Below are 25,469 nucleotides of genomic sequence, written 5' to 3' on the forward strand. Positions count from 1 at the left end.
CACACGACCACCCGAGCTCAGGATCGTCACATCCAGCTCCTCCATCTGCAAAATCATTTGCATTCTGCTGCACAGAAAGCAGATGAAGCAGTTGGTACGAGCAACCAGAGAATATCTGCTAAAACTGAGGAATCTCCATCTCCATCCCCGACACTGAGGCCTCGATTTTAAGGCAGAACGGTGTCATGATCGACTTCAGTGGGAAACTACTGATGTTGATTGGAAACAAGCAAGATGGAGGATGGCTAGGTTCACTGATAGATTTTGTTTTCAGCTCTACGGAGAAAAATGTCGCCGTTCTGTCTGGCGTTGTACAGAAAGTGGCCGATTGAGGCAAGAGAATGATGTAATGGACAGAGATATGCCATAGACAAAGAGCACAGCTGCATTTCATTGATGGAAATCCTCCAACAAATGGTTCTGCTGTTCATTCATTTGACATTTCAACAAGACAACACACATCTACATGTTGCAAATTATACACTGTCCTCTTACAGTAGGAGATAAAAATGTTCAAATCCTACCTTGACCTGATACTCACCAAACATGTCACTGATACAACATCTGTGGCGTAGTCTGGATGGTCGTGTCTGTGATCGTGCCCCACAAAATGTCCGTCTACTTCGCCTTAATCCTTCAGGAAGAGTAGGACAACATTTCACAAGCAGTATCGACAATGTCATGAACTCTGTGTCATAGATAAGTGACTCTTCTCGAACTGAAGTGTATATTTTGTCTTGTCTTGTGTTGAACAAAAACTACTTCAAAAGAACAGATAAGAGTTCAAGAAAATATTACATGCTGCCTTCATATTTTTAGCCAGTGTATCGTGTCAACTACTTGGATGCCAATGTGGGAAGTGTTGAAATTGAGTAAAGTCATTCAGGTCAAACATTTACACCAATTATTAAATAGGTGTGTACATTTATGGAGATGAACTTGGACCTGGTGGATCTGGACAAATGTATTGTTTGGGGATATCCCAAATGTGTTTCATCTGCATTTGCATATCGTATGACGAAAATAAATAACTTCAAGAGAAAAAAGTAGATTTTAAAGAGTGTTTTGTCAAATACAGTTGTGCATGTGATGAATTTCTACAGCAAAGTCCAAATAATCTCTCAAAAGACACATAAGAACAGAATGTTTCAGGAGGTGAAACTACACAGGGTTCCCACAAACATACAATAAGCAGCCTCAGACAGACACCATCTATACACATTGAATGTTTTATTAAAAAAGAAGTTATAACAGTTTATTTTATACACAACTATTTATGAGGTTATAAGCCTATTAATAGAGAGCATTTGTCTTTTTGACAAGCATGCCCACTTCACAATGCAAAGAAAAAAAAAAAAAAAAAACAAGAGGAGGGCAAAGAAGGTGATAAAAATAAGACCAAGAATGGACTTTTTTTTCCAAAACAAAAAATAAACCTTTTGACTTTTTTAAACCCTCAAGTATCACACACTAGGTACCAAATACATAGTTTCTATTACCAAAAAAAAAAAAAAAAGAAGAAGAAAAAAGATCTGCCATTTTCCATGCTCTGTGTGCCTGCTAAATCCCCTGATGGCAGCGGTCGACCACCAGCTCGGGGCACAAATCCACACAAGCACAAGACAGAACGGAAGGTTTGCATCAAGCAGAGCCTCGACTCCACACCAGAAGCATGCAACTGCCCAGGAGACACAGTCAACACGTGGAGGGGGGAGGTGATTTTACAGGATCAGGGTGCTGCCTCTCTGCAGCTGTGCTGATCAAACAGAGAATGGGCCTTGGACGTCTTGTCTATGGATTAATGATAGACCGGTCCATTCACTTAGCTCAAGCCCTTCATCCTTATTACATCCAGCAGGGCGTGGGAGGGAGTTTGTAGTTATGGCTCTGTAATGGGCTTCCTCTGCACGTTTGCACTCAGAAATTTTGAGGCCCCATCAATCCCAACACATGAATTCATCACTGTGGGTAGTGAAAACATTATCAGAAACTCTGTGGTCTTGAAGAAGAATAGGTCAAGGGGAGAAAGTCAAAAGGAAATTAAATAAAAGCACTATAAACAAGTTTTTTCCATTCATTTTCAAAAATAATTTAGAATTCAAGTGGCGATGGGAAACAGAATCATTCACCAGCTCAAGGACATTTTCTTGTAGTTCTTGAGTTAAATATAACTCAAAATATGAAGGCAGTAATCAGTTCTGTTGACACTGAATAAGCAAATGCGGGGAGAAAAACAGAACAAGGGAGGCCACTGAAAAGATTCGATGGTTTACCGGAGCAACTCCAGGCCACAGCTGAGTATATCATGTATTTATTGCTCAGCAGAAGCAAATAATGCTGGAAACCAAACACAAGAGTCCTTTTGTTTCATCTCTATTTTTTTTTTTTTTTTGTGGAAAAAGACAAAAATATCATCAGTTCCCTGTTGCACCACTGCATCATAATGTGCTTATTTATTACAATTCTCAACTTGGATATTCTATATTTTCAGCACTCGAGTACAATACTGCACAAATGTTAAAGTAAAACAAGATTTTCTGAGTTGCTTATAACAAAGAAACTTAAACTCAAGTTGTCTTCAGTGTAATAATTTAGCTGAATTTCCAAGAGGGGTGCTTGATGAATGAGATAAAAACAAAAAAAAGGGGGCTCTCTGTGTGAATAAACACAATTTTATCTGCAGTTTAAGGGGAAAAAGGAAATACAAGCCAATCGTTAGGATGGGAAAGGCTTGTCCTGTTAGTTGATGTATATCACAAACCTCACCACAAACACATGGAAAACATTCACGTAGCTTTATACTGCCTCGAACATGCTGACGATCACAAAAGTTAGCTCTGCGACTGTTAAAACGGCTGAAAGCTACCCTGAGCTAACATTCAAAACCTCTTCAGGCCTGATGAGAGAAATTGTTATCCCAGAGCTTAAAACATTTCTTTGATAAATATCGGCAAATTAAAAACTGAGGGGTCTGTGTCTGTATTGAAATGTGGTGATGTCATGAGCACAGAACTATAAATCATGCTCATGGAGGAAATCCGTTGAAAAAAGGGGCTGAACCACACCTTTGATATCTGTACAGTTAGATCTATCAGGCTCACTACAGATCAAACATCACCCTAGTTTGAAATCACTCACACTCATCTGTACAACTCTGAATCTGAAAGAAGAGGACAAGCAGGCATGTCTATGGGGTATCTCACATATTAACCACAAAACAGACTAAAAATCTGATGAATTCTCAATCAGGTAAGTATACCAAACTACCTAACTCTATCTGTAACACAGCCATATAGTGTATGTTTAGTTGAAATCACGACCCAGTAAAAACTAACTATCCTGACATGTCAAAAACACAGTTCAACAAATAGTAGCATGATTTCCTTCCTCGCAATAACCTTCCGGGTGAAAATGTTAAATCACTATGCAAGATGCAAACAAACTGTATTTCAAACCTGAGCCATAAAAGTCTAACACTAGCTCAAACAAACCTCCTGCCACTCAGCCCTGGGTAATTCCCCCATAATCTGCAACAGTGGGAAAAATTTAGAAATCATACCACAACTTGTACAGGATCAAATCTGCAGGAAGAGGAGAGTAAAGTAGGTCAAGAGCTGAAACAATGTGCTTTTCTTAGTTATTTTTTGACCTCCATGGCTTTTTGGAAATGTGGGTTTTTTGTGGGTCAGCGGCCATGTTCCTTTTGTGATGAGGCACAGAAGAAGGGAGTTGAGATCAGAGGTGATGAGGTGACTCACCCAAAGTGCGATTCAGGCCTTGAATCCTCCACTCTGGGATCCACAATCTGCCACAGAGCAACCAGTGATTCTTTACTGCAATCTACGAAGTGAATACATTTCAAGGTTCTCTAGGTAGTTCGACTGCCACGTTAGCCTCGACAAGCAACACTAGGTCAGTGTTTTTTGGGTTCAACACTGAATTTTCATGAGGCTACACAGAGGTGTCTTATCTTACAAGATATACGCTGTACACAAAAAAATAAAATAAAATCCAAACATGTTGACCCCCCCATCGGGGAAAAAAAAAATGTGAAAGAGTACAAGAAAAGAAAGTCAAAACTCAAAGCTGCGATTGCGATTTCTTTCTACGCATCATGGATTTTACATCTTCACCTGCCACATTGAATCAACAATGAATAACGCTTTCTTTTTTCTTTTGAGTCAAATCTGTACATACGAAATCAATTCCCCTCAGCAACAACAACAAAAAATGCTACCAGTCTAAATGTCATATATTGGGGGGTCTTATTTTGAATTCCTCAAAGTAGTGATCCAAATAGAGATCCTGGTAAAGCAGACAGAGTGTGGGGAAGTCCAGTCAATGCAGTCGGGGTACATACCACAGGTCAGACCAATATGAAGGGCATGCATTGGAGCAAATTCAGAGTAACAGTGGAATGTGAGGAGGACCGATACAACACTAACCTGAATGGAGAGTCACAAATCACTCTTCAGATCCGCTCAGTAACCATATGACCATTTTGTGTTTGGACTTTGATGCTGTTTTTTTCTAAATACACCAGAAAAAGTGAGAATAATCTTTCTCTACCAATACTAATAGCATTTTTTTTGCTTCTTTTAAAAACAGGAATACAGGTGGCATCCTGCACAATGTGAGCTTCCTGACGTGAAATATGAAACCTGTATGGTCAGATGGTTAAAGGGTAGCTCTGGTTTATTTTCAGTTCCCATAATACCAAGTGAGTCTGACCAGAATGTTCATTAAAACCTTACAGTAGAGCCACTTCCGTCTTCATTGCCTAATTCTACACATACAGTTTGTGCTGCTAGCGTATACTCCACAAATCCAAACACCCAAAGCTCCCCAATCATGTCTTTATCATCACATTGTCTCACCCTTATAAGGAGACATGCATTAAAATTGTTTTCCAACACCTGACCTTGTTAAGCATGTATTTTTCAGTACACAGGCTGCTGCAGCAGGTCAACAAAGGGTAACTAAAAACTAATGTAACAGCCAAACTGAATGAGATAGAGACATATTTTGATTGTCTCGGTCAATATGTTGAAAAAGATATGCTCAGGAAGTATCTGAGGTGGATTTATGTGCGTCAGTTGGCACTACACTTTGCTTAAGGTGTGCTCAGACACCTTGTGTGTGATTGTGTGCCCTAAGAATACTGTCTTGACTACAGGATACACTGTGGTGACGTCCACCAAGGCAAGCAAGACCTAAGCAGCTCTGCAGTGGAGCGACTAACAAGGGGTCAGAATCAATTAGCATTGTGGAAAAAGAAAGGAAATTATGATTCAGGTCAAACCGAAAAGTTATACTTTTATGACGTGAAATTTGAGTAGAGAAATCAGATGTTCACTGGGAAAGTTCCTACATGACGCACCTAACAAATGCGGAGATGACAGGCAGAGAACGTGAACACAATCGCGACAAATCTGTGCAGGGAGAAACAGCTACAGAATGGGAGGGGTGTCTGTCAAACACACCAAAGGCTAGATATCCATAAAAATCCTTGTTTAGTAGTAATAATAATAAAAAAATCAACTTGTTTAAATATGAATATTATAAGTCTGCTTTTTTCATGGTTAGGAAATCAAATATAGTCTCTGTGGGGGTTAAAGGAGGGGGGCGGGATGGGGGAGCCCTCCTATTACTACAACTCCATGTCCTGGGCTTCGTCTTCTGAGAAATCAGACATGGAGCTTTCAGATGAAGAGTCGCCTGCCCCGTCTTCCTGCTCCTTCAGAGCCTCCTCTGTTGCATATTTCTGGATGTACTCTGTGGAAGGAAGAGCAGAAAAAGGATTTAAAAACAAGAGTTTTGGAAAGCAGGAAAACAGCTGGCAGAATATAGTAATCCCAGAACTTTGATCTACAAATAACATATTTTAATTAGGCTGAACCTTTGATTTTCTGCTTGTACTCCTCTGGCCGATGAAGGTACATGGCAGCTGCATCTCCATTCAGGGGATCAATGGGGTTTGGGTAAGCCAGCAGTTGGGGCAGAAATGACTCAAAGATGTTGGTCAGATCTGGGGAGGAAGAAAAAACATGATTACTCAAAGAATTATGTAGACAGGAAATGACATGAACTGGCGATCATTTATGGCAGTTACTTTCCAAATGTAACCATTAATCTCAAACAACTTGACAGGGAAATCCTCACCTAATATTTTGCCAATAAAGTGTCTAATAAAAAATGGTGGCTCTAATAATGAGCCAAATTGAAACTAATTAATCCAGACAGTGGTGACTTTACAAAAAACATGGATGGTGCATTTACTAGCTAGCAGACCACAAATTGAAAATCCTCAGCCCAAGAGCTTCATAGAGGCTATAACCACACTAATCCCTCTCACTTGCTAGCAGGCCTCAGTTTTCCCTCAGAGCTGAGGCCTAGTAGAAAACCTGCAACTCTTCTTTACCCTCCTAGGTGTCACTGTTGGGTCCGTTCAAGATGGGAAAACAAAACATTTGCCTTTTCTATTGTGTAGGATTATGATGTTTGGAAGATTAAATCAGCTGCTGTTGCTCCCTCTCCCTTTGCGGAGACTCATTACACACAATGCTCAGTTGATCGGCCTATTCCATGCAGGTTTGTCCAATCTGATTTTCTTCTTTTAAACAATTGACACAACAATCCCATCAGCACCGTACACAAGGACAAGCGAAACTAAAATAACCCAAATGTGATTTTTTAGAAAAGTTGACCTGATTGAACGAAATGAGAAGACATCAGTGTTTAGTATTTCAAAATCTAAAATCTTTAAATCAGAGCTCCTTATTAATAAAGTTACATAAATACCATTAAGGGCCATAGTCAGAAGAGCAGTTAAAATAAATAGTGAGGGATGCTGAAACATCTGCTAGGTATATTAAGTCATTTACACTCCTTAATAGCTATTTTAGCCCTGTGGAGGGGATGTAATGAGAAATTAATGAGGAAATATACTGTGAGAAGGGCACAGGGACGGAGAGGAGCACAGACACACACTGAGAAGAGCAACTTGGTGGGAAACACAGTACAAACACTAAGTATAATTGCTGCCATTGAGAGCATGTGAGCACGTCTCTTCCAGCTGACAGACAATAAATCATCCCTGTCAAAGGTGAATGTTTTCTGACCTTGCTGGGTGAGGGTATTACCTCGTTAGTGTTCACTTTTCCCCCCAGTAAGTAGATTAGGGCCAACAGTGCACCACTGTCTGATGCACCCGTGCTTACGAGCTAGTGGCTGTAGGTCATTTTTTTGGTGCTGATGGCATCGTGTCAAGTTCTTCACACATAATCACACGAGCCTCAGTGAGGGAACTTAATATGGACGCATACGCAGCGAGGCCACTCACCATAAAGGGCTGTCCATGTCTGGTTGATGACATCTAAGCACACTGTCCCTGACCTGGGAAACCGAGAAGAAAACACAGTTAGAGGGTCAAGCCTAAAGGGAGGTAAGGGAGGTGAGGGAATCTGTGTCTGTTTGTTAAACTGAATCTTTCACTGTTCAATAAGGGCTGCACCACTTCAAATGTTCTTCGAATGTATCAGAGAAATGCAAAATTAGTGGATGCAACAGGTGCAGTTGTTCCAGCTGTCAGAAAAAAATGTGTGCAGTCAAATGAACAACTCCTGCCAACTCGGAAAGTTGTGAAATATCATATGATGAGTGTTATGACTTTAAATAGACCAATGAATTACCTCAGGATGTTATGTCAGGCTTAAATAACCGAAGCCTGGCATAAACTCTTGAGTTTATTATTGTTGACATGTTATTAACCCCAGGACTCCACAGAGAAATGGAGGTTATACTATAATATTCACTATGGATCTTAGATGCTATTTGGCCATGGTCCATTATGTTTTAGGCCTTGTCCACACTAATATGAATATCTTGCAAAACATATTTCTACACATTTCAGCCTCTCATCCACATCCAAACGTTTTACGTCACTTAAACAGATCATTTGTGAATGCCTTCAAATGAAGATTTTATTAACTCCAGTTTATGTGAATTCATGTAGACATGCAAAGCACAGAGTTTGTGAAACAATCATCTCACGTTGCCCGCTCATTCTGTAGTACAAAATGGTCTGGCTGCATCATGCTATCACACTGCTATAGGGAGAGAAAACCTTAAGAAATACTGATGATTGCAACCAATGTTTGTGGCAGTATTTGAGGAGCTTCACTACACAAGACAAGGCAGCAATGCTACTATAAATAATAGTGACAATACAATGCAATTACAGTCTTAAATCCAAAACTGAGACTACACATGCTCAAATCAACTTACGCTTCATCAATGTTGGGATGAAAAATCTTGTTCATGAATCCTGAAAAAGCAAGGTAGACATGAGGACATTGTATAACCTCAAAACATGATATTATGACTACATGTAAAGGTCGCATGCCTACCTATTGATGGCGATTTGAATGGATATTTATCAGGAAGATCTACTCGAACTTTCCACACGCCCCCCTCGTACGGCGCTGTACAGAAGGAGACACAATAAATAATAACAGAACATTGCAGAGCACAGATGATAGACTTTGATTCCACAGAACATTATGTCCCATTCTTCACACACTTAAATGGATTTAGAGACCACGGAGTTATATCAATTTTCTCCACAACACGTGAGCTACACACATTACTTCTCTCTGCCATTTTATGCAGTAATGTATTTCAGCCCAGGAGGATTCTTTACTTCCAAATTGCTTCAAATAATACAACGACATCAAAGAGGAAGAAATTCTGCGAGTGTGTGGTGGCCTCCCAGAATAGCTGTGTGCAACAGGACCCTGGTGTACTGTACTGAAACTGAACGGCACATAGATGACTGCAAACCTCCTCACTAAAAAGAACAGCAGCACGTGCACACAACAATGCCATTTTTATTAGACAGTTTTGAAGCATCATAAACAGGGTCAAACACCCACTTCCTCTCTTTACTGATGCATAAGTGGCAGTGGTTTTACAGTGACAGATGTTGCGAATAGCAAACGAAAGAAGTATTTCCTGCTGATGAGGCCACTCTCCTAATCCAAATTCCCCTCGAGCCTGGCTCCTCTCTGCTGTACACATTGTGGCCTCAGGCCTGGTTTCAATCCATTTTACGTTCCTGGCCTGCAGTGAAGAACTGCTCTTTATGCTCCAAGCAAGACATTGACTTATATTCCTGCACTGGCAGCCATCAGGACAAAGGTCATCATCACTTCATGTTCTGTTTGGAGTTCACGTAAACATCATATTAGCAGTTTTTAACAGCGATGTGAATCAGCTTTTACAAACAGTTGAAAATATGTCTGGACAGAGAAAGAGGGGTTATCGAATGTGGCAGACGTGCAAATAAATGCTGTAATCTGTTTAGTATTTCTGGGAACCTGGATAAAAACAAACCGTAAATCCTGCAGCCACTTTCTGGAACAAATTAATTAGCAAGGAGCAAACTAAAAAAAAAAAAATCTGGGTTGGATCAGAAAATAGAAATACTTACTTCCTTGTGGTCCAAAAAACTTCACTACAAATTCATTGAGTCCACTGAGGATGGTGACTTCATGCTTGCTCTCGATGCTGTAAGGCTGTTAAGGAGAATGGCTCCACGACTGCACACACATGAGCAAACTCAAGAGACTAATTCTTAAAATAAATATCAGGATCACCTACAACTTAGCTTCGGTAGGAAACTTTAATAAACTGTGGTTGTTTCCAGTGTAACACATCATCACCTACTAAGCTACGAGAAGGTCATAAGACACAAGAAGAGTCTGACCTTCTTCCTCTCTCATACGCAACATCGTTTTTTATATCATACAGAATTATGAAGACTAAAGAGAGAAATGATAGCTTTTGACAGATAATGAAAACAAATCAATGCGGGAAAATTACACTCGGATTCTGTTCTGACCTCGAGTCCTGGAGACGCGCTTTCAATGACAATTGATAGCTGTGTGCCAAGTTGCTCTTCTGCACATTGAATTAATACCCTGCACTGAACGTGAAGTGTTCATCCATCCTTCAATCGGCCACCACTGCAACTCTGCTATTACCTGTCATTCTCTCATAGCCCTGTGGATTTCTACAAATTTATGTTAAAATACAGCTGGCAAAAGACCATGTCTGAGCATTAAAAAATGAGGAAAAAAGACTTATTCAAACAGCTTAGTTTGTAGTAACCAATTTCTATCCAATTTAATCTCACTCATGTGAGACTAAAGAGAACACAAGTTGAATCGGTCTCTTTCAAAAATTTATGGACAGTCTCTCCTCCATACGTTTTTGGTAGAAATAATTCATTCTTATTCCAGATGTAACTATGATTGCTCAGGTAGAGCAGAATGGCTGCAATACTTCACATCTCCAAATAATACAGTCAATCAGGAATAGCTTTCTGATCGAGTTACTTCATTAAAATGTGCTTTTGTCAAGCAGTAAAGTCACCATCCGTAAGATCACACCACCATCTAATAAGAATGAGTGACAATACTGTGTGAGGCTTTACTAAAGAACCTCATTTTCATCTTTAGTAAGCAAAAAGCTACAAATTAAATGATTTGAAATTTTACCCCATCATGTCACTGAAGAAGCTCTCAAAAGAATCTGAATCCAACCATCACCACGCAACAGACTGCAGTTAATGTACATTCTGTAAACATTCAAGTGCTTAGAAACTTGAAATGATTCATCTCCAAACCTAACAGCTGTCTACCATAAGAGAAGTTTATGCCTGTCTGTAGAGGAAATCAGTATTTTCCTCTGCTACTCCAGTTACACACATAATTACACCAATAAAAAGCGAAGGAATAGTTGCTTATTTTTGTGTAGTGTATCAGATGGCAAACCTAATATTACACTATGTGGATATAATTGATGCTGACTGTGATCATTCTTGATCCACACGATAACACAAAATCCACACAAAGAAATTATTTTTTCTTCATGTGAGCAGAGGGAACAACTACAGGAAATAAAATTGAAGCAAGAAAGAAACAGAGCAAGCAAATAAACACAAGAAGAAAATTATGAAAATGAGAGTGAAAAGCTGTAGGTGGACATTACAGAAGGTGCAAGAAACAGGATAAAAATCAGTTTTCCATGCCACATAGTAGCAGCTGGCTTGTCAGTCCTGATTGAGTGTGTATCCCATTAGCAGTAGCGTTGACCTTAAAGGGTTAAATCAAACTGGAGGTTATTTTAAGCTCCGGTTGAGTCTGCTAAGAGCAGACTGAATCCCTGGCTTCAGCAAGGAAATGTGTCATTGTCAGACAGAAGAGGAACCTCTCTGTCCTGACTCGTGTTGGAGTCGAGGAGCCATTCTGGGGCTCTTTGAGGCAAAGTCCACGACGGGAGTGAATAACCTCTGACTCAGGAGTACAATCATGTAACTCTTACTAGCAAAACAACTACTGTGCTTGAAGAAATGCTCCTCCCACTTCATGCAACATGCATTAGGTTTACATCCTGCAGCTCATCCACTTCTGCCCTTCATGTAAGGACATCTATGCACCTCACCAGTAGTGAAAGCACTGGTGTGTAGAACTACATGAGAGAGGGCAGCAATGCTGAAGAGGGGGATGGTATGGACGGTGTGTGTTATGTTATGGAAGACAGCAGTGAGGCATGGTGGGGGATAAGCTATTAATGGGGTTGAATCAGTCCTTACTATGCTGCAGGCTAATTGACACTGGCCATACTGACTGAGGAGGCAGAAGCGATGCTTATGTGTAAAATGAGCCTTTGACATTTCACTTTTGGGCATTCCGCGTCTTCTCGTGAGGTAGTCTGAGCTAAATGTGGTAGAAATTTCTCATTTACCGAAGAGTAATTTGTCTAATCTTCTCTTAGCCATGGGTCAGGTCACCAGTAAACCTGACCTTGGGATGGCAGAGATCCTCATGTCAAGGTATCCTCCTTTTCTGTGGGAAGCTCTCATCTTTTCCACTCTCACGCATTTAAATCAGAGAATCGTGATTTAGGGAGGAAGAAAAAGGAAGATAAGCAAACAGATGCAACACTGTGAAATGACAGTTGGCTTCATTAGTGGACAAAGCTGAAAGGATTCTCTGTTACAAGTTACACAAATCCCAGGAAGAGCAGGCTCCATCTGTTTTTTGCTTCTTTTTTTTTAACCACTACTGGGAGGAGTGCGAGACACAAATCTATTTTTTTTTTTTAGAGCGACTTGCTTTCTTGGACTTTGTTCAGTTTGTAGGCAAATTAGATTTGTCATATTTTAGGACAAACCATCAACAGTTATTTAGAAGTGACCAGATTGGATATGTGTGCCCAGACATCACCAGTTTATCTGCATGAGTTTCTCTAGTAATTATGTTAGATTCAGAAACTACATGGCTCTCTTAGTGATGCAGTAGTTTTCTGCCAGCTTTGCCTGAATAGAAGCCTTTCCTATAAGTGCCAGCAGACTATTTTTTTTTCTGTGTCTGTCTATGGACTGTCCAAAGTGCTCTGCTAGTCGCAGCACGGATTCTGCTCAGCACTTCCGTCACTCTGAATTTGCCATTGCGACTTGAACACCCAGAGCACCCAAACTAAGATGGAATTGTAGTTCAAACCACCTCCGATTATGGCTAGAATTTAGCTTGCGAAAACTGCATTTCACGTGTTCTTTTTTTTTTTTTTTTCCCACTGTCCAGACTTTCTAAAATAAATCTGGATATGCCCAAAAAACAGATCTGGGCTGGCATTCTCAACAAGACTTTGGCCTATATGAATACATACAATTTATTTCCAAAAATGCTCTGCAAACCAACCTTTTTTCACAAGAAATCAAAATTACAAACAAGCATAAATGCTAAGGTCGCTGTCTTTATGGCCTGTAAACATTAAAATAGTGACATCATGTTAATGAAGGAGGAGGTAAACAGAGGGAATACCTCACATTGCATCGAGCGACTTGTGACTTTTACACGCTTGTGATAATGATATGAGTCTGTTACACACAGACACACCACATCACTTGTAAGCAAATTTATGTAAAGTCGAGAGACATTCAATTTTGAACAATGAATCTGGCTGGACGGCACCTTATATCTATCACCAAACAACCTCGTCCTCAATAAAATCCCCCAAAATCACCAACATAATGACTGTGTAGTCTTTATAGATTTGCCAAGTTAACAACCAAAGCAGAAACAAACCCAAAACTATAAATTTAACTTGGTGTGACTCTTCCAAGACATCGTGACACAACGGTCTAACTCAAAAGCTCATTCCTTTCACCCAGTAAGTAACTGCAAGTCACAACTCCCTCACACCACAAAGAAATTTAGCAGGACTGTTGAAACAGAAGGTAGCTCCAGGTAGAGCTTGTAAATGCCCAAATGCTTGATGGAGTGTAAGACAGACCGATACCGCATTTGACAAACGGCCATCAAAAACTGAGAGAAGCAGATATGTAAACTGTCACCAAAACTGGACTGGCAGGACACACGGTACATACTAATTAACGATGAGCTTCACTCTGCTTGTTTGGGGGGTTTGAACAAAGGTGACATGACATGTTACAAGGGAAAGCAAATTAGGTTCTCCTTAACAGCTGACATCAAGAACATCAAGAGAAGACAGGAATTAGGTTACATAAGGTGTTTGCATGCACATTATATGCATATTTGCGGTACTAAAATGCTATTAATGTGCTGCTAAGGTAAGCAAGACTAAACAAATACTGCAATACATAAGCTGATTCAGGTTACACACATGCAAGGCGAAAAGAAAAGAAAATCGAATATAAAATATCCGTCAATAATTAACCCAGTAGATGCGCTGTAAGCATATAAAAGGGTTACAGATAAATCCACATATGTCTAGAGAGTATGTATTTTATATTATGGACACTATGTGCATATAAATCCAGTCATAGCCACCCAACCAGGATTAAATGGTCTCAACAACAGCGTATTTGATCAAGGTTAGGCATTTACTTGTTCTCCATCCCTAGTATAATGACTATCTGTCCATCCCCCCACCTTGGATTAGTATAGATAAGTCATAATCTGTGGATAGCACCGGGTCAATATCCTTTTATACACGCATATAATCTGATACACCGGGCCCATTCAATCCAGAACAGCATACACACATACACAAGCATCCTCACACGACCCTGAACTGTAACAGCAACCCAGTCTCCAGTGTCAACACCGTTTCAGCGCCAGACTTTCTTTATATAAGGACATACTCTCTTGAAAACACCGCATAGAAAGAGAAGGTCAAAAAGCTACTTCCAAACTATCAATTACCTACTTAAAGTACACTCAACGACTACGTTCAATGTTTTCCAGATTTTTTTTTACTTTATACATTAGAAAGTACATTTAAATTACTTAAGTGTAAAAGTATGCAGTAAATAGCATTTACGGTTGCGGTCTAGACATGTCTTGTTTTCTCTCTGGTCCGTTCAGGCACCTATCCCGGTCTGACCCAGGATTAAAATATCCCATACTGACCAAACTCTTTCTAAGTATGGAAAACAAACATGATGGAGAATCACAAACAGCCCTCTGTCAAACAATGCGGTGTCAAATATGCTCCAATATTTCCGTCTTGGAAACAGCGGTTGTTGATCTGGTATAAGGGAGGGACTGGCGAGTTTCAAAGCACTTTCCTGTCTCTCTCATCTTTCTTTTTGAGGAGCAGAGGGTGAGGAAGAGTCCACTTTATCTTCTGTCACAGGATGATTGGAACATTAGAAACTTTCTCTTTTTGGTATATTTACAGTTTCTAAAAACAACCTAAATGTTTCAACTTACTTTGTAGTAACATCAGAGCGAAAGGTTATTTCAAATTATACGGACATGATGTAAACAATCACAGTTAACACAATCTAGAGAATGCAGGCCTGCTTAGACCTCTTACATCTCAACATACAATACTCTGACCACCTGCTGACATCTCCAGCTTCTAGTAATCCTTTTAAGACATGGAGAGAGCACTGGGTTAATGAATAACAGAAAAGACACCATGACAAATTTAGTTATTAATAGCAATGACCAGCAAAGGAGACTGTTCAAGACAAGGCTTGTGTTTCAGAAGGAAAAAGCAAAGTTGACAAGTCTGCTTGAAAGACCCTGATATCCCATAACCTCCAAAATCCAGCAGAGAAGTCAAACATAAAAAGAAGACCAGGCAGCAAAGCAAAGGGCTAAAACACAGGACAAAGGGGTATGAGAAGACGATCAAGAGTTGTTGAAAAGTGAACTGCAAAGTAAGGTGCCAAAAAATAAGCACAGAAAAAGTAATGCAAAGAAAATGACAGTTAATCTTGGCGAACACTGATTTAACCTTGAAGGCAGATCTGTGGATGTAAGTGGCATGTTGCTGTAGACTGTATGGTGACAACAATAATTTTGCCTATATGCATACTTGGGCTGTGGTCCCCAGGTCGATCTGGTCTTATTCGATGAAATTCTCATTAAGTCGACAACAACCAGTGTTACTTTCATTAGGAGAAAAGCTCAGCATCAACAGCATTCCAGGAATAAACCAGCAATTTCAGTGGTGGGAGGAACAGACTACCTGTGAACGCACCTCTTTTCACAATTTTGATCCAATCTGAAGGAGACTGCTACGTTCAGTTCATTTGTCATTTACTCAGAGTTGCGTCCAAACTAATAAAGGAGTTGTTTACACATTTTGTTAAAACGGGGGGCCAAAAACTGGAGCGTAAACTCTGGAAACAGCAGTTTGCACATCACAGCTCAACTGCCCACGTCATATCATCTAAAAACAGTAGGCTACCTTGTGTGTGTTATATTCTTTAATAGCTCTATTGCTGGAATCACGAGTTGATGTTGTTCTTTTTTCAGAAATCATATGAATATAGGTTGGTGCTCCCTGGTCTGCTTCAAGTCTGCTTCAAGTTGGCGGTTATCATTTCAGTACAAAATAACCAAGTGAAAACTATTAAGTATGCTGCTAATACTAGCTTTTTATGTTTAGATCATAATCATGTCAATTAATAAGGCTAGCAGGTAGAGTGGCTCTGGTCAATGTAGATAATCTAAAGATAACATGCAGACGTTGTTACCCCATGACCTACTGACTAATTGAAAAACAAGTATGATGTCACTCACCCAAACAGACAAAACAGATTTCTGAATTTAACTTTACTGAGAGGATTTCTGCTACAACACTTCATAGATCAAACCAGACTCAAACAGGACTGACAGGGCAATGTCAGCAGGAAGTCTTGTTTCTATTTGCGACATCAGACGAAATCAGAGATAGGTTGTACAGCATAGAGGTGAGAAATAACAAACTACACAAGCTTGGATGAAGTTAATTTGTCAGTTTAGAAGAAACACTATAACTTCCACATTGACCAACTTTTTTAAGGGTACATTGTTGTTTAGAGACGAGGAACTTTGAGGCAGCGACCGCTCTTTCGCTTTCTCTGCCTCACAGACAAATTCTAGTAACAATGTAAAATCAAAGGCCTTGCAGATGAAAGGCAGGAAATATAGCAGCTGTCCTCAGGGTGTAAGCAACAGTTAGGCTTCCTCCACCAACAGACACAAATATAAACTACCAACAGAAATGCACTTGCTAATATTCATTACCTAGAAAAGATAGAGACAGCTCGTTACTATGACTTCAAGCTACATTTTGCAAAAAGAACAGAACTCAGCCATGTGCAGCTGGACAATAACAAAATCAAAAGCAACACAACACCAACAGCAAAACTGTGCTTTCTCCCAATATGGACTGAGATACAAGGCCATACTGAAAGATGGCCTGAGGAAAATTAATTATCAAGCTCACGTGTGAGACTGAGCTGAAGAAGGACACTTGTTTGAAATCTCTGTGAGCATACAACTTTATCTTCACATATTCCTTCTAAAGTTCAATCCTGTGCATAAATGCGGTTGTGTTTGTGCATTCAACTCTTTCTGTATTAGTGCACAGCCCTGAGCCAAGCAGGATTACTGTGTAACCTCCACTACTCTCTGCTGCCTGAAAACAGAGGCAGCTAGTGTAGCACAGCAACCATCCCGCCACAGCCGCAGAGAGTGATAGGCAGGGTGTTGCTGTGAGAGTGTGATTTAATCAGCTCAATGCAAAACAAACACCATTCTCCCCTGCAGTTGTCACCAGACAATCTTACTGACCCACTACTCCACGCCTCTCCATCTCATACTGCAGTTAACTTTTACCCCAAGCTGGTTCCTTTTCTTTTATTGCTTATTAAGAAAAGCTCTCGCTCAATGGTAATGCAGATTTGGAGCCCGACTGAACCATTTTCTACCCTAAAATCCCAGCTCATTGACTCCGCGGACACATAATCCTGTGAATACACGGCGAACTAAAGGGGAACAAAAATGAGAATGAACCAGACGAGAAGCAGCAGCTGCTATTCATCCAGTGTACAGTTGGTTCAATACAACTGTTGGATCTTTAATTTTCCCCATTTTACATCTACAAAGCTGTAAATCATACATTAATATGCAATTTGCCTGCTGCTGGCTGTTTTCAATATCCCATGTATTAGATTTAGAATAATTCCTTTGGGCTTCTACAAACTGAAGCAAAATAAATCTACCACTTAAATAAATTTAGCTAGTTATATTTGGCAAAATGCTAGAAAGCTATACCACGGGGCCATAACGTTGTTGTAAAATACTACAATGCTAGCTCAGATATTCTTAAAGGTTTTCAAAGTGGGAAGCCTTGATCAACTTGTAGCTGAAAAGTAGCTCAATCATCATGAAATGCCATTTTAGTGTTCTTCACATATGGATGTTGGTCAATGATAGAACAAAGGCACACCTTAACAGGGTCTTGCTGGTAGCTTGACCTATTTGAAAACTGTGGTACCCTTCACTGCAATGGTTCCAAGTAACACTATGCTTACTTTCAGTTAGGTCTCACAAATTATCACAGGAAATGAGAATAATAAATAGCATTTAAATAAATAGGAAAAAAATGTTGGATGTCCAGTTCAAAAATTTCCACAGTCATAAGGCTTGGTTAATAGTGAGAACTTGTTTTGCAAAAAAGATTATTTTGATGTCAGTTACCCTCAAATTATTGGGTCATAAAGACTGCCGTTATGTGTGAAAGAGCTTGGGTTTTGATGTTACTGATGACTCATTCTCCATACCAGTCATTCACAGATTACAGTATGGGCTACTGTTGTTGCTAAGTTCATGGCACGACTTATTCACAACACAAGTAATAATGAATAAAGAAGGTTACTCTCTTGCTTATATCACATCTCCTTATCTGGCGCTTTCCCAATATTCTTTCACGGTTGGAGAACAAAACGCTGTTTAATGTTAACAGGTTAAGAGGATGGCTCGCAGGTTCCGTTGTGTTTCAGAAAAACAAAGAAACATTCTTTTCTACGCCACTGAAAACTAGGACATGTTCAAAACGTTAAATTACTATCCCTTCAACATCTCAAGTGTGGTGTTATTCAGCAAAGCTGGGCTTAAACTGTTTGTTCTCGAAGCATCCAGCTCCTTCTGACACATTAAGTGTCTGAATACTGATGGAGGACCAGCGTGTGCGGTCTGTGCAAAAGAAAACCTCACAGCAGGTTTTACATATCAATGGACATATGGCCCCAAAGGCCTGACTCACTGAAATCCACGTATAAATGTCTGGTAGATGTTAGGATCTGCACTCACTGGAAGGTGAATGGGAAGTAAATTAACTCTATGAATAACTCTGCTTAATTTCTGCTTTGAAAATTAAAAGGTCAACATCCAGAATTTTTACATGTTTGAGATATAATATGACAAAAAGTTACGTCACCAACTGCAATTCCAGCAGTTGTTTCATAGAAGCTAAAATAGCCCATGTAAAACCTCAATTGTATAACAGGCCTTCTATCGTGTTAAAACTGTGCACATTTTACCTGGTGTTAAAAAGACTGTGTTCTCAGCTCCAAGATGTGCCAGTACAGATGTATAACCATTCATTCCACAGGATAAAACACGCTGGGATGAAGCTTTTCAACCAACATCACAGTAACAGTTTTAAAATTTCACCAAAATATAAAAGCAGTTATTGCAATCCACAATTTGTGCAACCTAAAAAAACATGCTACCTTAAAAAAAAAAAAAAAAAAAAAAAAAAAAAAGCCAGCTCAATGATCAACAGTTAGCCTAAAATATTAATCACTTTGCAATGCAGATTTGCTTTCAGTTAGATGCCAGCCTCAGTACGCTGATGGCTACCTCCCAGTGTGAGAGCTGAAGCAGCACAGAATTGAACAGGCTAAGTTCTTTGTCTTCGCTGGTGAGAGATGAGAGCCCACCCACTGCAATCAAATGTGAATCCTTCAGCTGCTCCCCTCTCAGCCCTTCACTAAATCAACAGTCTATTTACAGCAATACCACCGAGTCTGTGTGTGTATGCACAAGCGTCTGAGCCGCGTGTGTGTACATACCAAATGATATGATCATTAATGAACACAAAACTGAGCCAGGACAGGAGAAACAATAGCCTGAATCTGAGGCAAAAGTCTAATGAGCAAACCTAACAGACATGACGAGATTTGAGGCATGTCCTATAGAGTAAAATAAAACTTGATTTCATCAGACATGCTGAAGAAACTGCTAACCTGTAATTCAGTGTCATCCAAGAGAATTTTATCAACTGGACACAGACAAGAAACACACAGTGGTAGAGTCGCAGATAGAGTCAAGTATAGGGTGTGGATGGTGGAGGTTGCACTTTTGTGATAAAGCACTTTTACTGTATACATAAGTTATTTTAACAGGAAACAAAGCATTAAGTCATTTTCATGTCAACATTTAGACAAGTGAATTCAGTGTCACTGGCTCATAAGAGCAAACATGTAGTCACCCCACGGTCACTCCTTCGATTTTCCACTTTAAAGCACCAGTGCATGTGTGTGGCAGAGGCAGGCTGAGCTCCTCAGTGCTAGAAAAAAAAATCATGCGAAACAAAGAGAGGAACTTCAGTCCATCTGTTTTTCTAAGGGAACTCAGCCATGCGGAGAGGAAGCTTCACTGTTTGCACTATGGGATTAACAGTGAGGGCCTCAAATCTCAGACTGTCAGAGAAGCTTCGGTCCTGGACCCCCAAAGCAGGACTGTCAATCAAAGGCGGTGGGGTCCCCCTGGACTAGAGGGGGCCTCATCCACAAATTACTAGGTTACTTTTATGTTTACTCCTGAATAACCAAAAAGGATAGAGAACAGGAGTTTGGTTGGGTCATTTATTATTTTAAAAGACACCTGCCTAGCCACAGACAAAGAAACTGTAGCACATTTAGGTTTTCAGACTGACAGTAAAACATCCTTGAGACTGTGATTGCACAAAAGAGGCACTGACTCTACATCAGTAGGCTATACAAAAGATCTTGAAACACCACAGTGACTGTCAAAGTTTTCTTTTTTCATAGAATACTGGTTGGTTGGAGAGGAGAAATGTTTTAATCCTACAATCACATTCTTTTCATGAATATCAGCACACACAGAGCCCAAGAACCACCACATATAACTCTTGAGACGTGTACTATATTTTGCTACATACAAGTTTTCTGTTTTCATCAGACTTGATCTTGTCCTTAGTTCCACAAAATCACTGGTTGAGTTTTAGCTTTGTCCTGCAGATTAAATATTAACCTTGATTCAAAATGAACATGGACTACAAAATGATAACTGGGTTTTAGGCTTAGCGACACAGTCAACGCCTGAAGCAAGCAGAGTAAAAAACATGGCTACATGAACTTCTATCATCAGACATAATGGAGATTTCCACCCAAACAACCTATAATTTGACAGTAAATAAACTGCCACTGCAACATGCTTTTGTTAGTTGTGCTCCTTTACACCTGCAGTATATCCCATTCTGGATGTCAGCATAATACAAAGTAGTACCGTGGCTTGGAAGTTTTTGCAACCTTCTTAGCTCCTTTGTGTCCATGACTGTAGAGTTACTATACTACAATAGCAAAGCATGCTGTTAGTTTACGCAACTTCATCACCAGACCAGGGCTTTCCCCATTCTTGTCATGGGTTCATCATGGCCCTATTCATGTAATCAATCAGGTCAGTCAGGAAAAGGCAGAACACCACTGGCTCCTTCCCTACAGTAAACTGCATCTAGTTGGTTCAGTCCTGCTATAATAGTGCCAAGTGCAGTGCGGCTGTCCATGACTTTGTGACATGGTCTGACACAGCAGCAGGAGGTGGAGGTCACAGGGGCTTCTGTAAATGAGAAACACAAAAGGCTCCACTGCTGATGCTGTCCGGATGTCATGTTGCAAGGGCACAATGGGGCCGCAACACTAAGCGGAGAGCAGATAAAGCTCAGGATTGGTATTCCACTTCGGGAGGGTGGAGGGATGTAGTGGGCAGGGCGGTCAAAAAAAGCAGGGAGGAGGTGACTCCAACCCCGACAAGCCTGTTCTCGGATTGTGGACAACTGAATAAATTAGGATTACTAAAGAACAAGTGCTGCCTCAACAGTCACTTTAGGTAAAAAGGACCCTTGAGAAGTGAATGATGAAGCACAAACACGTCACATGACAAACCTTTAACATCTGCTTCGGCTGATTTGGGGGTAAACTGATAAAGAAAAGCAAACACTGATGTTGGTGTCAGGTATCAGGATGAAGACTGGGCCAGATTAAGCAAACAACTCCCAACAGTAGTCAACGTAGATTAAAAGTGGCCATGCATGCTAAATTTGTTATCCAGTCACTGTCAGACATTCCAGCAGTAACTAAAAGCTTATTTAAAAAAAAAAAAAACAGCTGAGATTGTTCAAATATCTCAACATTTTCATCAACCTTTCTGATTAAATAAGATTTCATATATAAACAAACTCCTCAAGTCTTCAGCCTCAAGCTATTATACACATAAATACTTCATGAGACCTATGACCTCAACAGAGACCAGAGAAGAGAAGTTACAAAGGGAGCTTTGTTGATTTAAGAGAAGAAACCTTTACTTCTTGATGTTAAAAATCCATTAGCTTGCCTAACTCCTGAAGAAAAGTGCATATACATTTATACTTCCGAAGGATAGTGGCTTTCGTAACACGAAGTGCACAGTATGTTTACTGAAAGCCATTTCTTCCAAGTACCATCCCCATTGTTATCTAACCTACAAATTGAAATTAATGGCACTGAAAGTTTAAAAATCATTTTGTGAAAATATATTTCAATGAAAAAAAAAATCAATTTATAGCACTTTTGTGAAAACACATATTTAGAAGATGATTTCTTCATTTTCTCTTGACTGTATTGTACAAATTAATCTATAGGTATCTTCTCTGTCCCATTCACTGCATTAAAATCCATAGGTCAGATACCACCAGAGCTTGTGTTAGCATTCACAATAGGCTCAGTGCTTTGTAATTTACCTGTGCTCAAATTCCAGCAGCTTACTGCTTGAAAGCGTTTGTAAAGCGCGTAGACCAATGATGAATGCATGCAAATAATAGCACAACTTCCTACACAGTACGTGCAGTCAACCCCACACAAGCTGAATGTAAAGCTCTTTGAAACGCCACACTCAGCTAAGATCTTTATTCAAGAACATCATGTTCCAAAACGGAAGCAGCATGTCCAAGAACAAGTGAGAAGACCAAAAGGTCAAAAGTTACAGAGGTCACTGGAAATAATTCTAGTTTATGGTTTAGGAATTCGGTCTGTTAGAAACTGGATTATAAACGCTGTCTCTTTCCGCACAAGGGGATAAGTTTATACAAGAGGTGGGAGTGAAAGAACAAGAACATACAGAAACATGCAGTGCAAAGTGAGAGTAAACCAACACTTAATGCCTTCTCCATGACTAGAGCACTAGATTGTACAAAGAGTTAAGGCTACTGGCATGTAAACACAAAGACTGCACATTCACAACTGAAAGCAGGCTGCAATCCATCGGCTGCCTTAGGACAAAGCTTACACCCAGTGATACTACATGTTGAGGTCATTCTGACATTCATTTTCACAAATTCCCTCATGGCCTCTCTGCTCTAGATTCTCAGCTCTCCAGTGACCCCAGCAAATTAATGTGTGAGGCCTCTCAGAAGCTGCTCCCGTCTGGAAGGCGGTGTGAGTTTCAGGTTTTGGTTACACCAGGGGGAGACGCAGGGATAGGGAGCACAGAAAGAGGTTTCTTCCTGCTAGTTTTGCTTTGAGGATGTAAACAGAAGAAAGAAGACCCCCTGGAGTGTGGAGACCTCCTTACTTCAGCCGCAAAAAACAGCCTAGTCAGCAGTGAACTCATGTTCTTCGTAACCCAACTCTGAAGACCTACATTTAAACACACATAGCTGTCCTCCACAACACTTGCTGACCAATGGTCTTACATGGTAGGGTACAGCACACACGTCATTGTACAGAACTGAGCAGGTGGCCTACAGAGAACCTGCTCTTGCTTGTCAGTTAAGAAGCTCAAGGATAGGGAGTGTACTACTACTGCAAGTCAGCGTGCACGTGTGTGTGGGAATCCTTAGAAACACTTGCTCTGTCTGCCTCATCACTCCGTCATGGCTGCCATACCTTACATATAAGTGGTGTTGACAGGGGGAAGCATAAACTTGCTCAAACAAGCACTGTTTCTAGCTAGCAAACGTAACAAAATGCCTTAGGCATAGGGCCAAAACAACAAGAGAAATGTAGCTTGAAAAGAACGTTGCTGATGTGTATCTACATATTGCAGCCACATGCAGTTTCAAGTGTACCGACCTGTGATATTCAACTCTAATCGGATGAAGAGAGGCAGGATGTAGTATGAAATGCAGAATCAGTGTTGCAGGTCAGATACAATAACAAAACTAACTCAGAAACCAACAATTTTTCCATAAGATGAAAAAACTACCAAGACTTTCCAACTTTTCCTTTTTAACAATCATGCTGAACCTGTTGGGGCAACTTCCCCTTCTTTATAGTTTAATTTTCACCAGCCCTCCTCTAACCCCATATTTGACTAAGCTTTACTGCCGTCCCATCAGCTGTTCTAAGTCCCTCCCTCTTGTGGTTTCCGGCTAGTAACAGGCTACCCAATCATTAAGCTGGGTTCCACTGTGCTGGGACAAAAACAAAACTACTTGTTCATACTGTTCTCCTAGAACACTGCATGCACTGGAAATGTATTGTTATGTTTTACAACTCCCTGTGTCAGCTCTAAGTGAAGCTAAACGAATAAACCTGCAGTACAAAAGTAAACGTGGTGACAAGGACTTGAAAAAGAGAGAACTCACTAGATGCTGCTTAAAAGTTAAAGCATTCCTCAGTGGAAAACGACTGCAGCCACATGACACCTGCTGTAGCAGTTAAAAAACAGCTGCCACACTCACGTCTACATCCAATATCTCCAAAACAACAAATTAGCACCACTATAAAATGATACAAGTTGGCCTTGCATATATTTGGCTGCAAACACTGGAGTACAGTGAGACACACTGATCAGGTGGCCATTTTGATGTTGAAATTAACCAAGAGACTAGCCAGCCAGCCAGCTCAGCAGCGTTACAAGGCAACATTTCAAGTGGCAGATACAACACCATCACAATACCCTTGGTGGGGTTACAAAGCAAAGCTAGGTAGATCCAGAACGCTATACACGCTGCAATAACGCCAGCGTTTTCACGAGTAGAACAAAAGACAGCAGCATTTTCAGTTAACGTTAGCCTTACGTTATGTAAACAAGCTCCAGTGTCAACGTGTGAAGGGGCAGTTTGACTTAACTCAGCTCCAAAAAAACAGCACGCTGGACAAAGAAACCAAATTGCCACAAGGTGTTTTATACGGTCTACCGCTGTCACATCTATTGGTGGTGCAACAAGATGAAAGACATTCCTGTAAAAGGAGGAATAACGTTAGCGTCTCTTCGGGATGTTGCAGTATTTTTCAAAAACAGACAACAAGCTAGACAGCTAACGTTCATGTTATGTTGGCAAAATACTGTGCAGCAAAAATGCTGAAAGGACCTGTGCCCGATCAGATTAGCTAATACAGCTGTCCCGATAAGCGACTGGAGGTTCGCAGGACAGAAATAGCTAACACTTGGCTTTGCTAGCAAAATGTTGTTTACACAAAACACCAGTCATTCACAGTGAAAGCTCTTTCTGCTTTGGGTTACCGAGACAAACAAGCAGCACCGTTAAACACTTTGCTCATATCACATTTCCACACAGAGCAGGACATAGCTGACTAGACTGCGACTGAGAGACTGTTGTTTATGTTCAGAAAGGATACAGTTTCACCACATCGGTATCCATTCGCCTTTTACCCGGACTTGGAGACGACATTTTTGCTATTTCCACCGCAGAACGCCAGTAAGTACGCTGAAAGCTAGCCTCCGAAACGCTAGACAGTCTAGCAAGCGGTACTATCCGAAAGTTAACATTTGCTTCCAGAAATGTTCACAGCAAAACGTCCTCACAGTTGAATGTGTCTCTATCGTAATGAGTTGCTGAGCTAACGTTAGACCTCTGCCGTTCACTGCCTCTCAGCGTTCTGACCATGGTTC

The 25,469-nt window shown here is 40.4% G+C and overlaps 1 protein-coding gene across 1 annotated transcript; it reads right to left on the reverse strand.

Moving 5' to 3' along the window:
* Positions 1-1,213: 1,213 nt before the first annotated feature.
* ube2h (ubiquitin-conjugating enzyme E2H (UBC8 homolog, yeast)) lies at positions 1,214-25,469 on the reverse strand. Its single transcript, XM_023274597.3, has 7 exons — positions 25,196-25,469; positions 9,491-9,567; positions 8,409-8,483; positions 8,287-8,326; positions 7,343-7,395; positions 5,900-6,028; positions 1,214-5,775 (listed from the first exon to the last, which is right to left on the reverse strand). Exons 1-7 carry the CDS (start codon positions 25,246-25,248, stop codon positions 5,651-5,653), a joined length of 552 nt encoding a protein of 183 aa, XP_023130365.1. The 5' UTR covers positions 25,249-25,469; the 3' UTR covers positions 1,214-5,650.

This window comes from Amphiprion ocellaris, chromosome 21, assembly GCF_022539595.1.
Source record: "Amphiprion ocellaris isolate individual 3 ecotype Okinawa chromosome 21, ASM2253959v1, whole genome shotgun sequence".
Classification (NCBI taxonomy): domain Eukaryota; kingdom Metazoa; phylum Chordata; class Actinopteri; family Pomacentridae; genus Amphiprion; species Amphiprion ocellaris.

Bases quoted from the DNA above. Each gene is read 5' to 3' on its own strand.
- ube2h (XM_023274597.3), bottom strand. From the start codon at position 25,248: ATGTCGTCTCCAAGTCCGGGTAAAAGGCGAATGGATACCGATGTGGTG. The intron at 8,484-9,490 runs GTAAGTATTTCT...CCTTCTGTACAG, and splicing joins GTTTTTTGGACCACAAGGAA to CGCCGTACGAGGGGGGCGTG. The intron at 5,776-5,899 runs GTTCAGCCTAAT...TTCCTTCCACAG, and splicing joins GTACAAGCAGAAAATCAAAG to AGTACATCCAGAAATATGCA.